This window comes from Hyposmocoma kahamanoa, unplaced genomic scaffold (assembly GCF_003589595.1).
Source record: "Hyposmocoma kahamanoa isolate Upper Pololo Valley unplaced genomic scaffold, ASM358959v1 109, whole genome shotgun sequence".
Lineage (NCBI taxonomy): Eukaryota > Metazoa > Arthropoda > Insecta > Lepidoptera > Cosmopterigidae > Hyposmocoma > Hyposmocoma kahamanoa.
The window spans coordinates 19471-33573 of record NW_020653361.1 but is presented as its reverse complement, the minus strand read 5'-3'; the positions used below and the strand labels follow the sequence as shown (position 1 = coordinate 33573).

The following is a 14103-nucleotide window of genomic DNA, read 5'->3' as shown; positions in this document are numbered from 1 at the left end:
GTCATATATTTGAATTTGTATCCTGGATACCGTTTGTTTACTTTTTTCTGTGTCATTTGCACTATATTGTTTTTTATGCTATTTATGTGATAGCGAATTCTTTAATTATTTTTACAAATAGACCCAGACTTTATAAAAGAGAAGGATTATCTATTCTATGGCAAAAGGGCAGCAATGGGTACTCCAAGCCGACTATCTCAGAAACAAATGTAAATAGCACGTAAATATAGAGTCCGTTACTTGCCAAAATTTCAGAAAAGTATATTTCATCAAAAACAAGTACGAAGTTAAAAACTGCATTGACAATTTTATTGCTCCAGTAGAAAAACAGACTGGTATCCAACCAATTGAAAATATTAAGGACCGATAACGGAACGGAATTTGTCAACATTGAGGTACGTAAAATGTTGAATAAATACGGCATCATACATCAAAAGTCTATAAGGTACTGTAGACTAGGCTGTACTCTTTGAGTAAGATTGCTGGCTGAACATAGGTAGTGTTTATAGTTTGTATTTGGAACGCTAAGAAAATAAGGAAGGATCTTGACATATCATATTAAGATCATTGTTTCGTAACCCTAAACATGTAAAAAGTGAAATAAACCAAAGTTTTAAGTTAATCCCGGTTTTATATTATTAAAAGTACCTCTCGCAATGCATCTGAGCTACAGCACTCTATTATAGTACACGCCTCAACAAAACGGTAGGGCTGAACGGGAAATGTGCACAAGTGGAGAGGCTGCCAGAACAACGTTGAAAGCAAAGTTAATGACCAAGAGATTTTGGGCAGAGGCTTTGAATACAGGCGCTTACGTACTCAATAGAACTGGTCCAAGTCCCGTAGAGGGAAGAACGCCGTTTGAACTTTGGACAAACAAATCAGTTGATTTTAATATTTTTCATGTTTTTGGCAATCGTGTTTCTTTTCACATTCCGAAGGAAAATCGTCAGAAGTGGGACGTTAAGAACGCGATTGGAATATTTGTGGGATATGAAGAAAATGTGAAATGATATCGTGTTTATGTTCCTGAAAAAGACAATGTTATTTTGCCTAGGGATATAATTTTGTTTTCAAATACAGATCTCGAAGTAACAAAAAGGGAACGGTCGAGTTAACGCGCAATTGACTCTATTAATAGTAATAATTGTGAAATTGAGGAAAATGAAAAAGAAGTAGAGGTTGAAAGGATGGAAAGAAGTATAAATAATAGTCAACTCGAAACTGTTATCAAAGAAAAATCTGTAGACATAATTGAGATCGAGCAAAGTCATCAAAGCGAACAAAGGAGATTGCGAGATCGTAGTACCTAAGATTCGATCGCCCCAAAGAGTGTACTTCATTTTGCCGAAGTATTTGAACCCAAGTCTTATGAAGAAGCAATTAATAGCAATGAAGCTGATAAGTGGATTGATGCAAAGAAGAAGGAAATTGCATCCCTTGCGGAGAATAATACTTGCACTGTTGTTCCCAAGCCGGTAGATTGCCAGCCAGTTGATACCGAATGGCTTTTTAACATAAAGAAAGGCGAAGACGGAAACAAGCTTTTTAAGGCGCGTTTAGTAGCTCGTGGCTTCAAACAAAAAGATTTTGTATCGGCATCCGAAGTTTACTCGCCGGTCGCACAGCTCACTACTTTCAGATTGTTTGTTGTAATAAGTGTGAAATTGGGAATTAAACTGCATCAAATGGACGTCGACGCGGCTTTTCTTAATGGTAACATAAATGAACTTGTGTATGCGAGTTTGCCTGTAAATTTAAATTTTAATATAGAAAGTGATAATGTATGTAAATTAAACCGAGCTCTGTACGGTCTTAAAAAATTGCCTAAGTACATTAGATGAAACTTTAAGAAAATGTGGTTTTACAGCCAGTAAAAATGATTATTGTTTTTATTATAAAGTAAGTGACAGCACCAAAACTTATTTCCTGGTGTATGTCGATGATTTCCTAATTATGTCGACAGACAATAATGAATGCTCAATGTGAAGAACTATTTACAGAAATGTTTAAAGATTTAGGTATTGCCGAGTACTATGTTGATATAAATTGTTACAGAATGGTGACCATACAGTTTTAAGCCAAACAGAATAATATATTGCAGGATTATTACGGAATTTTAATACGCATGAGTGTAAGTCGGTGTCCTTATCGACGTACCAAAGAACAGTTGCTGATATATTTACAAAACTTCTTGACAAAATGCTATTTCAAAAGTTTAGAATAATGCTAAGGTTGTGTTGAGTTTAGTTTTTGTTTTTAAAAGGGTTTTGTTTATAAGTAAGAGATACGTTTGTTTTTATTTTTATTCAAGAGGGGGATTACATTTATTCATTAAGTTTTCATTAAGAGGGGGTGTTACATGTAATGAAACCTCATTTAAGAATACCTACGTGTATGTCAAGTTAGGTAAAAAAAACAAATACTATGACTTCTATCAGATTCAAAATGTGGAATCAAAAAATAAAATGTATGTATCAAATTTCTGAATAAAAATATTTAATAACGCACATCACTTCACGGACGTGAGTGTTTTCTTTCAGAGAGGAAATAATAACTGTAATACCTTTACCGAGCAAACGCGTGTTGCACTGTCTCTGACATCATTAAGGATCATTTTACAACTCGAGGATCCCATACCAAGTATTGTGCTCAAGTTCGAACCGGACGCATGCGCTGTGCAGCGACACAGCAATTTCGGGGCCACCGAAATGCGGTGCCATTCTTATCGTAAATCCTAGCACTTTGTTCGCGGTTTTGAAGATACCAGTTACACGATCACGCAACCAATCGGGTGTCCAACGTTACTCCTGGGCCCTGAAGTGTGCTGACACTTATGAATGGAATACGTGACAGGTGGCGGTTCGAACTAAAAGTATCATTAGACCGAGAGAAAGGAATAATTTTACACTTATGTGCATTGAGTGGTAAGTTGTACAGTGTCGCCACCCACTGAAAATGATTCGCAGCCAGAAGTTTTGTCTGTGCACCCTGCATTAGCTTGGTGTCATCTGGAAACAATAGTCAATAATATGCCCCGCAATTTGAAATTATACTTACCTTCTTGCAACCATTTCAACATGTTTGCCACTGTGTTGTCATTTGACGAAGTGATCGTGTTAAATATTTCTTGAATGTTGTCCATGACCGACCGTTTCAAAACCGATTTGCGAAAGAGGTTATCCACGACGTGCACTTAGTTTGGTTCAAATTATACCTACGAGTATATGCAAGTGGTGGATACAGCCGCAGGAATTTGAAGTCGGATTTGTTTCCCTTTTTACAGGATTTCAACGTGAATAATATTTAGTTTTCTCGTCATTTGTTTCATTCCGAACTATGACTAAATAATTATACATTTTTTACCACAGACGCATTGTTATGTTCAAATTATATGTAGATATTAGTCTGTGACTGGATCACCCTTCACAAGTGGTTTTTTGTACAAGTGAAGTTTTAATTTATTACTCTTTTTATCAAATGCATGTCGAATGCAAAACGTTTCGACGTCGGGAATAAACATCACTGTGACAGCCACGTGGTAAGTATTTTTTGTTGAATGATGCATGACCATAGACCTTAGACTATGGAAACTAAAGGACATGTTACGTTGACATATATAAATCAGACGTTATATGTATATGATGCATTTCGACGTCGAAAACATAAACATGTTATTGTCTTTGTTTAACTATTACGTGCCGTCTTAAGCCAAAAGAGATAGCATTACATTGGTCTGTGTCAAACATGGGAATCGAAAATACGTAACGTCATCTTAAATGCCAACCGTGTCCATTTCGCAGTACATGAGATCTTAGAGGATGGAAAAAATAAAAGAAAGGAGCTGCCCTAAGTACAGAATCAACGTGCATATTACCAAAATTTGAAAGTTACAAATGGCGGATTTCTTTACTGTTGTACCATAATCTATCGATAAGTCATTATCGACATGCAAATGTATGGCTTGAATTTTTGTTTCTTTAGTTTACTGTAACCAAAGTATGCCTAAACAATTTAATCTCGAGTGGTATATTATTACAAAAGGCAACACACATTTTTAAACTTCAAAAAAAATTTATTTTCAACATTACAACTGGTAACTTATTTAGTAAAAGTCACCAAACTGCTGTACAGTTTGTTGGCGACATGCGCATTCTTGCTTAATTATACCTACTTTACTTGTATTTAACATTACGTAGTATTAATTGTACTTACTAAATAAAATATAAAAATTACTTTAAGAGGTACGCCTTTAACCTACATTTTAGTACATATTTACATAACGTCTTTTAACTAACCGTCAAGTACAAGTCTATTCAGGTTTCTGCGGATTCTAGTAATCAGATACGAGTGGATAATTTTGTTTTCAGGAACTGAGAATAGCTAGTAAATGAGTCTTGTTTAATCTAAATTGAACATAAAATTATTTACCAATAAACCTAATGATGGAATAGCATTGTCATGTAATCTAGTTACATTTAAAGTTCTGTTAAAATTTGACTCTTCAAAATGAAGCGAACAAATGAAGATGGTCTTTGATCCAACGTTTATATTCGGCAGTCCTATGATTTCCAACCATTCTTTCTTCCTTTTTTCATTTGTAGGAAAACTTGAAATAATAATAATAAAACAATAAAAACCTCATGGTGAATTGTTTTAATAACAGAATATCGATAATATGTATGCTTACAAGATCAACACTATCTCCAAATAATCGTTAACAACAATCATCAAAATATACAAACAAACAGGCAATCTAAAGTAACAAAAGCAAAATTTGGCAAGATTTATAAATAAACTATTTAAATAAGTCTAATTACATAAAATATTCGGGCTATTGTGTGATTTATAGACAAAAAAATAACACATGCCTGTGCAATGTAACATTCGATTGATTTGCAGTTTTTCTAAAGCCGCATCCTTTAATGCTGCAGCGTCGCATTTTTATTAATACCTAATTATTCTCACTGTCAATATTTTTGTCCAATTTAATTATAATACATGTGAATAATTCAATAATACATTTGGAAAAACATTTGTTTTGACATTTGATGTACTTCCCTTTGACAACGGTATCATGTACCTCATGTACTTGAAATGGCCACGGTTGGCATTTAAAATGACGTTACGAATTTTCGATTCCCGTGTTTGACACAGACCAATGTAATGCTATCTCTTTTGGCTTAAGACGGCACATAATAGTTAAACAAAGACAATAATATGTTTATGTTTTCGACGTCGAAATGCATCATATACATATAACGTCTGATTTATATATATGTCAACGTAACATGTCCTTTAGTTTCCATAGTCTAAGCATGAGATACATAATACCGTTGTCAAAGGGAAGTTCATCAAATGTCAAAATAAATGTTTTCCAAATGTACTATTGAATTATTCGCATGTATTATAATTAAATTGGATAAAAATATAGACAGTGAGAATAAGTAGGTATTAACAAAAATGCGACGCTGCAGCATTAAGGAATGTGGCTTTAGAAAAAGTGCAAATCGATCGAATGTTACATTGCACAGGCATGTGTTATTTTTTTGTCTATAAATCACACAATAGCCCAAATATTTCATGTAATTAGACTTATTTAAATAGTTTATTTATAAATCTTGCCAAATTTTGCTTTTGTTACTTTAGATTGCCTGTTTGTTTGTATGTTTGTCTTGTAAGCATACATATTATCGATATTCTGTTATTAAAACAATTCACTACGAGGTTTTAATTGTTTTTATTTTATGTAATGTTAAATACCAGTAAAGTAGGTATAGGTAGGACAATGATGAGTCGGTGCGTTAAAAAAAAAGTAAGAGTGCACATGTCGCCAACAAAATGCACAACAGTTTGGTGACTATTATTAAATAAGTTACCAGTTAAAATTGCTTGATAGATTGATTTGTTTAAGAAAGCCACTAACGTGAATATGTAATGTAAATATGTAATCTAGAAAATAATTTTCTTTTTAAATTTGAAATTCGTGTTGACATTTATAATAATATACCACTCGAGATTAAATTATTAGACTTGTGTTTGTTTAGGCATACTTTGGTTACAGTAAAGTAAAGAAACAAAAAAAAAACAGTTTCAACATTCAAGCCATACATTTGCATGTCGATAATGACTTATCGATAGATTATGGTACAACACTAAAGAAAACCGCCATTTGTAACTTCCAAATTTTGGTTATATGCACGTTGATTCTGTAGTTAGGGCCAGCTCCTTTCTTTTATTTTCTCCATGACGACCAAAAAGCCTTAGTGTTGTAAAAAGTTTAAAAAGAAATTAAGATGTTCTCGTTGTCTTTCGACATGCACAATTTTCTTTTAAATTATACATCCATTTAATTTCCAGTTTATTCCTAAACATGAATAACTCGAACGAATATAATGGGACTTGATTTCATATTAGTGGCAAATTATTCCAAAGAAATATGAGAAAGACAAAGAAGGTAGCAACATTCCTCATTGTAGGTGTAGGTATAATTCTATTAATCTGAAAGTGATATCATTTCTCCACCACTTGCTTACCTGATAACTCTATCCTCATTATACACTTACAATTTATTAATTATTTACAATAATTAGGGAAGTGGACTGTAATGTTCTACGACTGTAATGCTCGTTTTGATTGTCAGACATAAAAAGTAAAGCTGTGACTGAAATATGAAATGTAATTTTATTTACTATCAATTCATTATTAATTGAAAATGTTTGTTTTTTTCTTGTAATTTCGATTTGGTACTTATCAATTTTAGGTCAAAAACCCTCAAGTGTCTGTCTACTATCACTGACTATGCAAAAATTCGCACGTTGTAGAGAGTTGTATGATTGTGGCCAAGCGTGTGTCTATTGTATATTAAAAAAAGTTTCGTGTCAACTTTCAGAACACTAGTTTGAAAGTTGACTTAGTTGGTTTCACAAGTTTGAAAGTGGTGACGGATTTTGCGCGAAATTGTTCGACACTCGTAATCTTCTCCGTGTAAACTAAACGTTTCACATCACCCCTGTAATAGTCACGAACTTGGCGTCCATAATGAGAAACGTTTGAGAAAGAGATAACAGCACCGGTTTCTCTTTTCTCGGTCCGCTGTTTGGTTGCACGTGCCGTGCAAAAGTTAATGACCTTTGGATCAGGTGATTGCAGATCGATGTTTACCGCAATTAAGTAAAAATAAGAATTTTGGTATTTTTTTGACATTTATTTTTTTAATGATTTTTATTCAGTTTTGGATATAGAATAAGGTTATTCTACACATCATTTACAGAGGTCTGTAAATATGGCGGGAATGCAAATGGACACTTCGTGTATATCGGCGATATATACAATGTGTTGTTATATATGATGTGTGAATGTATAAGACGTAAAGGGAGACATCGAGGAAACCTCTTTCGTCATTGATTGCGCCTGGGATTAGTTGATAATTGGCCGATTCACTATTCGTTATCAATTCGCTAAGTCGGCGGTGAATAATAACTTCACTTCATTGCATTTAATTCGTCTATCCTTCACAGTAATTAGTTCGAAAGTACAAAAGATGATTTAGGTTAAAACAGGTTTTATATTGAGTGTCTCGCGGCCAATTCCCAGCGACGGACCTCCATTGATTTTTTTTCAACACACAGGCACGCAAAGGCCATCTTGTCAAATCGTTTTTGTTCACAAAACTTACACCAGTGTTGCCAACTTCACTCCTTATTTTCATATGGCAACCCTGCCAATAACCGTCATCTCATAGGACCACGTCAGATTACTAATTAAACATAACAAACTCAAACTACAATTCAATAGAAATCAGACGTTACATGTGACGGCGCGTAGCCAGTGCTTAGACGATGGAAAAAAATAAAGGAATTGTCTAAGGGTCGTATTCCAGAACTCCACTCAATGCTCAAGTCAGGACTGCAGCCGCGCGGTGGTCGCGCTGCAATCGCGCGACGGCCGCGCGTCTGTCGTGCTGCTGAAGTGCTACCAAATTTTTAGTGATGTTTTATCTTTCGTTCAGTTACACGATGGATTCTGACGAAGAAACATTACTTTCACTTATTTTGTTAAAACTGAAGAAAAAAAATAGGAAACGAAACTATTTTTCCGGATTTAAATCGCGTATATTTGTTTTTTCAAACAAACCGACGTTTCGGGCCCTTTACAGGTCCCATGGTCACGGTTGACTGAGGTGGTACAGTCTTCAACCAGTTATGTCTAATATTAATGCAAACCACCCTATTTTTTCCACTATAGTTACAATAGTTATTAATTAAATACCTTATTTTTAATTTTACAAAGAAAACATTCAAATTTACGCTACAGTAAGTTTTACAAATTATTTTTTTGAATGAATTTTTATTAAGTTCAATTTATTATTAATTAATAATAGAAATTAGAATAAACTAAAACATATTAATTAGTATTGCAGTCTTATGTCTGTTTGGGATTTTTCATTAGAGGAAATACTGGATCCCAAACTGGTGGTACGGAGAAACCATCTTCCTTGTTGAAATTATGATGTTTTTTAATTTCAATGGCCTCTCGCAGCATCCTGAGTAGATAACGGACTTCTTTAGCAAGGACCTGGGGTTTGTCAAACTTCATTGAATGTGTAGGTTTATCCATGACATGCTCGCAGACTGCAGACTTGTTTACGCGACGGTGTTTGACATCAGCTATATGTTCTTTGACGCGGGTACAAATACTTCGCTTTGTTTGTCCAATATAAGAGAGACCGCACTCACAGTCAAGCTTGTAAACTCCTGCATCCTGTAAGGGGATGTTACATTTCACGGGTCTCAGGAACTGAGAAATCTTCGATTTAAATCCGGAAAAATAGTTTCATTTCCTATGTGTAACAATCGCGAAAACCTAAGAACTCGATATGAAGAAAAAAAAGTTAAAAAGAATACCAGAACCATTGAACGTATTAATATAATTGACAACGTATAATCCACTGTCGATTGTCGATCGACAACGAGAATTATAGACGTTTTCGAGTTGTTTGGGAGTGCTTATTGAGAATGTGGCATTAATTTCTAAATCCAAGATGTTTGACAAGAATTTTCAAAAATGTATTTTTGGTAATCCTTATGAGAATGGCATTTATATCCGAATACACGATGGCTAACACGACCTTTCCAAATGCAAGATGGCGGGCACGATTTCTCTAATAATGGCAAGTTGTGTATCGTTTCCGAGATATTTGGGGGTGTTCATTACGAATGTAGCACTTGTTTATAAATCCAAGAAGGCGGACACGATTTTTCAAAATTTTTCAAGGCAAGGCCGGTCCCATATGCAATAAAAGAGAAGGTGGAGGCAGAATTATTACGCCTTGAAAGATTAGGAATATTAGTGCCAGTATCGTATTCAAAATACGGAACTCCAATCGTCCCGGTGCTAAAGGCAGATGGCAGTACACGAATTTGTGGTGACTACGCATTAACAGTGAACAAAGATATTCCTGTAGATCGATACCCCCTACTGCGAATCGAGGAGGTATTTGCAAAATTACGTGGTGGAGAACATTATACAAAGATATATTTAAAAATGGCGTACAACCAATTAGAATTGACGGACAATGACGGTTCCCAAGAAATCACTACAATTAGTACGAACAAGGGCGTTGTTAAATATTATTAGGAAACCTTACTATTAGGTATCGAAGGTGTTTGTGTATTTCCTGGACGATATTTGCATTACGGGAGCCACTAAGGAAATTCACATGGAGCGATTGGAATTAGTTTTGCAAAGATTGCAACGGCGGGACTTAGACTTCAAAAATCTAAGTGTGATTTTTTCTGTGAGAGCGTTAATTATTTAGGTGACGTGATCGACAACGATGGTTTACGAACGAGCCCTAAGAAAGTGGAAGCAACAGTTGATGCCCCAAAGTCGACCAACGTCATGGAGGTAAAACGATTTTTAGGTATGGTAAATTATTACCGAAAGTTCATACATTTGTTGCGGACACCGGGTTGTGATTCCGGCGTCATTAAGGGAACGACTTCTATAAGAAGTACGTAAGAGACATTTCGGCGTAGTTAAAACTAAAAGTATAGCTCGGGGCCGGTCCTGGCCAAAAATCGAACGCTGAGTGGGCGCATGCAGCACTTGCATCGTATTACGCCTCGCACCACCACGTGCAACCCCCGCGCCCTGGTCGCGCCCCTCTGCCGCTTGGCATCGTATACACCTAGACTACCTATCTGTAGGACAATATGTGTATTTAGTGGTGACCGATGCCTATAGCAAATGGCTTGAATGCCCATATTTGTTATCTAGGCATGGTTTTCCATAGAGTTATAGTTTCCGATAATGATGTAAAAATCAAAACGGCGGAATTCCATAGATTCTGTATGGCGAACGGAATTAAACACGTGACCTCGCCTATTTGTCACCCGGCCAGTAATGGTCAGGCTGAAAACCGTTCGAACGTGCAAAAAGATGTTAAAATGTATTCACAGGACGGGTTCCAGTCGTGATATTCATGAGCGGCTTCTAGAGTAGTTATTTCACTATCGCAACACCCAGCATTGTTCGACTGGTTCAACACCAGCCGAGTTAATGTACGAGCGTGAGTGCAGAGCGCGACAACAGCGTAAGTCATAATCTCAACAATGAAAATGACAACAAAGGGAGGGAATCGACTAGTCCAAGCATAGAAATAAACGGAGAAAAGTTAGGCCTTGTTAATAAAGCAGTCTTCTTGGGAGTGACCTTAGATAGTAAACTTCAATGGTTTCCACATATATCGTCCCTGGCCAGCAGATTAAGCTCCACTGCATACGCAGTCCGCAGAATACGTGAGCTTACCGATGTTAGTACTGCTAGACTAGTTTACTTTAGTTACTTCCACAGTATAATGTCCTACGGGATTCTCATGGGGGTAAAGCGGCAGATATTCAAATCATATTTGTATTGCAAAAACGAGCGATTCGTTCTGTGTACCGTCTAGGCTCTCGGGTTTCTCTCAGAGAAAAGTTTAAGGAGACTGGTATCATGACTGTAGCATCACAGTACATTTACTCAAATATTTTATATGCTCGTAAAAATATACATAATTTCAATAAGAAAAAAGATATCCATAATATTAACCTTAGAGCTAAGTCCAAACTCATGGTACCACGATTTCGTTTAACCAAGGTAAACAACTCTTTTATGGGGAACTGTATACGTTTTTACAATAAGATTCCGGAGCATATATTATGTTTATCATTTCCTAAGTTAAACACTACATTAAAAATATTTTGATCGAAAAATCATATTACAGAATTGAAGACTACGTGTTAGATAAAGATGTATGGAAAGACGACACGGCTCCAGAATCCACACAAATTTGATTCAAAGTGTATTCCATAGCATTTAAGTTTATTTGAAAAGAGCAATCCCTAGAGTTTCTTGATCGTTCTTCTCAGGGAGGTCATCGTAGTGAACGAGCAGTAGCTTAAATGTGACTTTTTCAAGTGTAAATTTGTTTTTCCTATGGAATAAATAATCTTTGACTTTGACTTTGACTTTGACTTTGAATTAAGAATCGGTGATAAAGTCTGGCTCAGCTTTTTATAGGTAGAAAACCAGTGTGGGTTTTAGGAGTAGTGAATAAAACAATAGGACGGCGTATGTACCTGGTAACCATTGTAAAAAGCAACGAATCCGTAAAAAGATCAACATATATGTAGATCAATTGCTAAAATTCACGGACAATGTAACCTACCTAAAAACGGACATCAGTAAACCCATCTCAGACAATCAATCAGGTGTCAGTTCACCAAGATCGCACTGATTACCATGATCACGACATCGTCGAGGATGATTTTACTGATGCAACGAGTGACGGGGAAGGAGAGGACAGCTTTACGGAGAGTGAGAATTGCCGACTCAGGTTACCGGTGGCTTCTCCCGCGCGGAATGTAGCGCTGCCTGAAACAAGCGCTCCTTCTAAGAGCGCACCCTCGGTGGCCTCGTCGGCCCTTCACAAATCTCCGCGTGGATTACGCCCTAGAAATAATGTTTCATTGAAACGATACTTTTAAGTATCGCTGCTGTTGTTTGCTGTCGTTGTTATTTACGTTCAATATTATTTTATGTCTATTGTACCAGGTTTCCAAAGTAAGGTGGAAGGAATGATGTGTATTATAAGTTGTTTTCGACGCACCCTCCAAATGGTCAGTAATAAAGCGACCGTCAAACAGTGGATACGCGTTTCATTAGTTATCGCACATCCCCGAACTTATCATTACCACAACAATAAAAATGTCACAACAAATAGTCACAAGTTACAAATTAAATTTGCCAAGAATTATTAAATGTTATATAATGTTAGAGTTGTCAGTGGGGAAAAATCGAAAACGAGTGGATGGCTTTAAGGAACTGAGAATGCCTAGCAATGTCTCTTGTTTACTCAAAATTAAAAATAAAATTATTACCAATAAATACGACCCAAAAATGGTAAAATGAGCACAGTTGGCATTTAAGATGACGTTACGTATTTTCGATTCCCGTGTTTGACTTAAATCAATGTAGTGCTATCTCTTTTGGCTTACGACATATAACATATCCTTTGGTTTCCATAGTCTAAGAAACAATTAGTCTTTCAACCCTCCCTCTACGTTCAACCCTTAGAGGATGGTAAAAAAAGGTTCAACCCCCTGACGTTGGCGAAATCGTCGCGCAAAACGACGGAACCACAGATACAATAGTTGAAGTTGAAGTATGGTCGAACTAGTTGATGCGACTCGCAGGTAGTTTAATAATTCGTTTCTCTAATAATTATTAAGCTTCACGTAATAATATTAACCAAGGTTTATCCTTTCTTAGAGCGCATTACGTAAACAATACATCGAATTACGAACCATTACGTTTAAAGTGATGACTGGCTCCGACATATATACAGGGTGACCCACGGCTGTGCCACACGGAGGGAAAGTACCTTAAATACCGTAGATAGAACATTTTACTCAAAGGAGACTTAATTTTGTTTTTAATATATCAAAGACAACATCGAGCTTCATAATCTCCGGTAGGTACAACGTGTGGTAACCTAGATAATAACGCACGCACACGGGACACAAACACATCGGCGAGCTCCGCGCTTTGTTCAGACGAATAAATGTCGCGGAAAATCTTCGTTCTTCTTCAACAACGTCTCTAGTATCATTCGGTTCATTTCTGCGGTACTTGATGTAATGCTCTGTACGAGTGTCGATAATGCTTGACGAATCCAGGGTGACCGGAAGATGATACAGTGTTGTGTTTTTCATCGACAGTATTTTATCTAAGACTCTCGTCATGGTCTGTGTTTTTCGACAGACGTGGCACATTTCTGTATAGCTGGCCGTGCAATGAAGTAAAGGCGTCACTGTGAATTTTTTCGAGAGCTCGAAAGTTTCTAGTTGGGCGCCATTGTAAAACTCCAATAATGTTGAAAATACTTGTAATATTCAAATTATTACACAATTTTATTGTGACACATATGTTTATAACAAAAAAACTGCGAAGCGAGCGGGAATGGTGGGCGTCCTTCGGAGGTGTCGGTCTTTACGCGGGTTTTTAAAATAAAAATGTACTCTTTTTTTTCAGTAACATTATTTAAGGTATTTTCCCTCCGTATGGCATAGTCGTGTGACGCCCTATATATAGGTATAAGTTGCCTACAATTTGGATTTAACGACCTCAGTGTAGTCCAACGGTGTATACTAAAGGCACGGGGTGAGGCAGTTCCAGGTTCGATTCTCTGTAATAACCAATTTAGAAATTGGACTTTTCTAAATTGGTTCTGGTCTGAGAATGAATTCCGTTGCTCCGGTACTCATAGTACGTGTACTTGAATTCCCTGGATTGTGAGACCACGTCATCGGTGCGATTGTCGGGCGCATTATTATTATTACTCTATCGATCTAATCTCACCTGCGCCATCGAACATGCACTTCACTAAGTATTTGGGACCGTAAGTACCACGAAGTCAGATGACGGCAAGCGCCGCGCGGCCGCGCCAGCCTTGGCGGGGGACTTACCAGTTTTCAACCATCCCATCAATTTGGGAACCGAGTTCTGTTTTTTGGCTTTCATCGTGTTAAATATTTGTTCCATTATGATTATGAACAA

General features: G+C 36.5%; 1 protein-coding gene across 4 annotated transcripts in view; it reads right to left on the bottom strand.

Annotated features, from left to right (window-relative positions):
• Window positions 1–14103, bottom strand: part of LOC113238876 — a 45275-nt gene extending 31172 nt beyond the window's left edge. Inside the window, exons 1-2 of one of the 4 annotated variants that reach the window (XR_003311139.1) lie at window positions 13906–14082; window positions 3061–3217 (exon numbers count right to left, since the gene is read on the bottom strand). Coding sequence is in view for 1 of the 4 variants with exons in the window: in XM_026475729.1 (XP_026331514.1) it covers window positions 3061–3145 (85 nt within the window). In the remaining 3 variants the exon portion in view is untranslated. The other 3 variants (XM_026475729.1, XR_003311140.1, XR_003311141.1) reach the window with 3 other exon arrangements.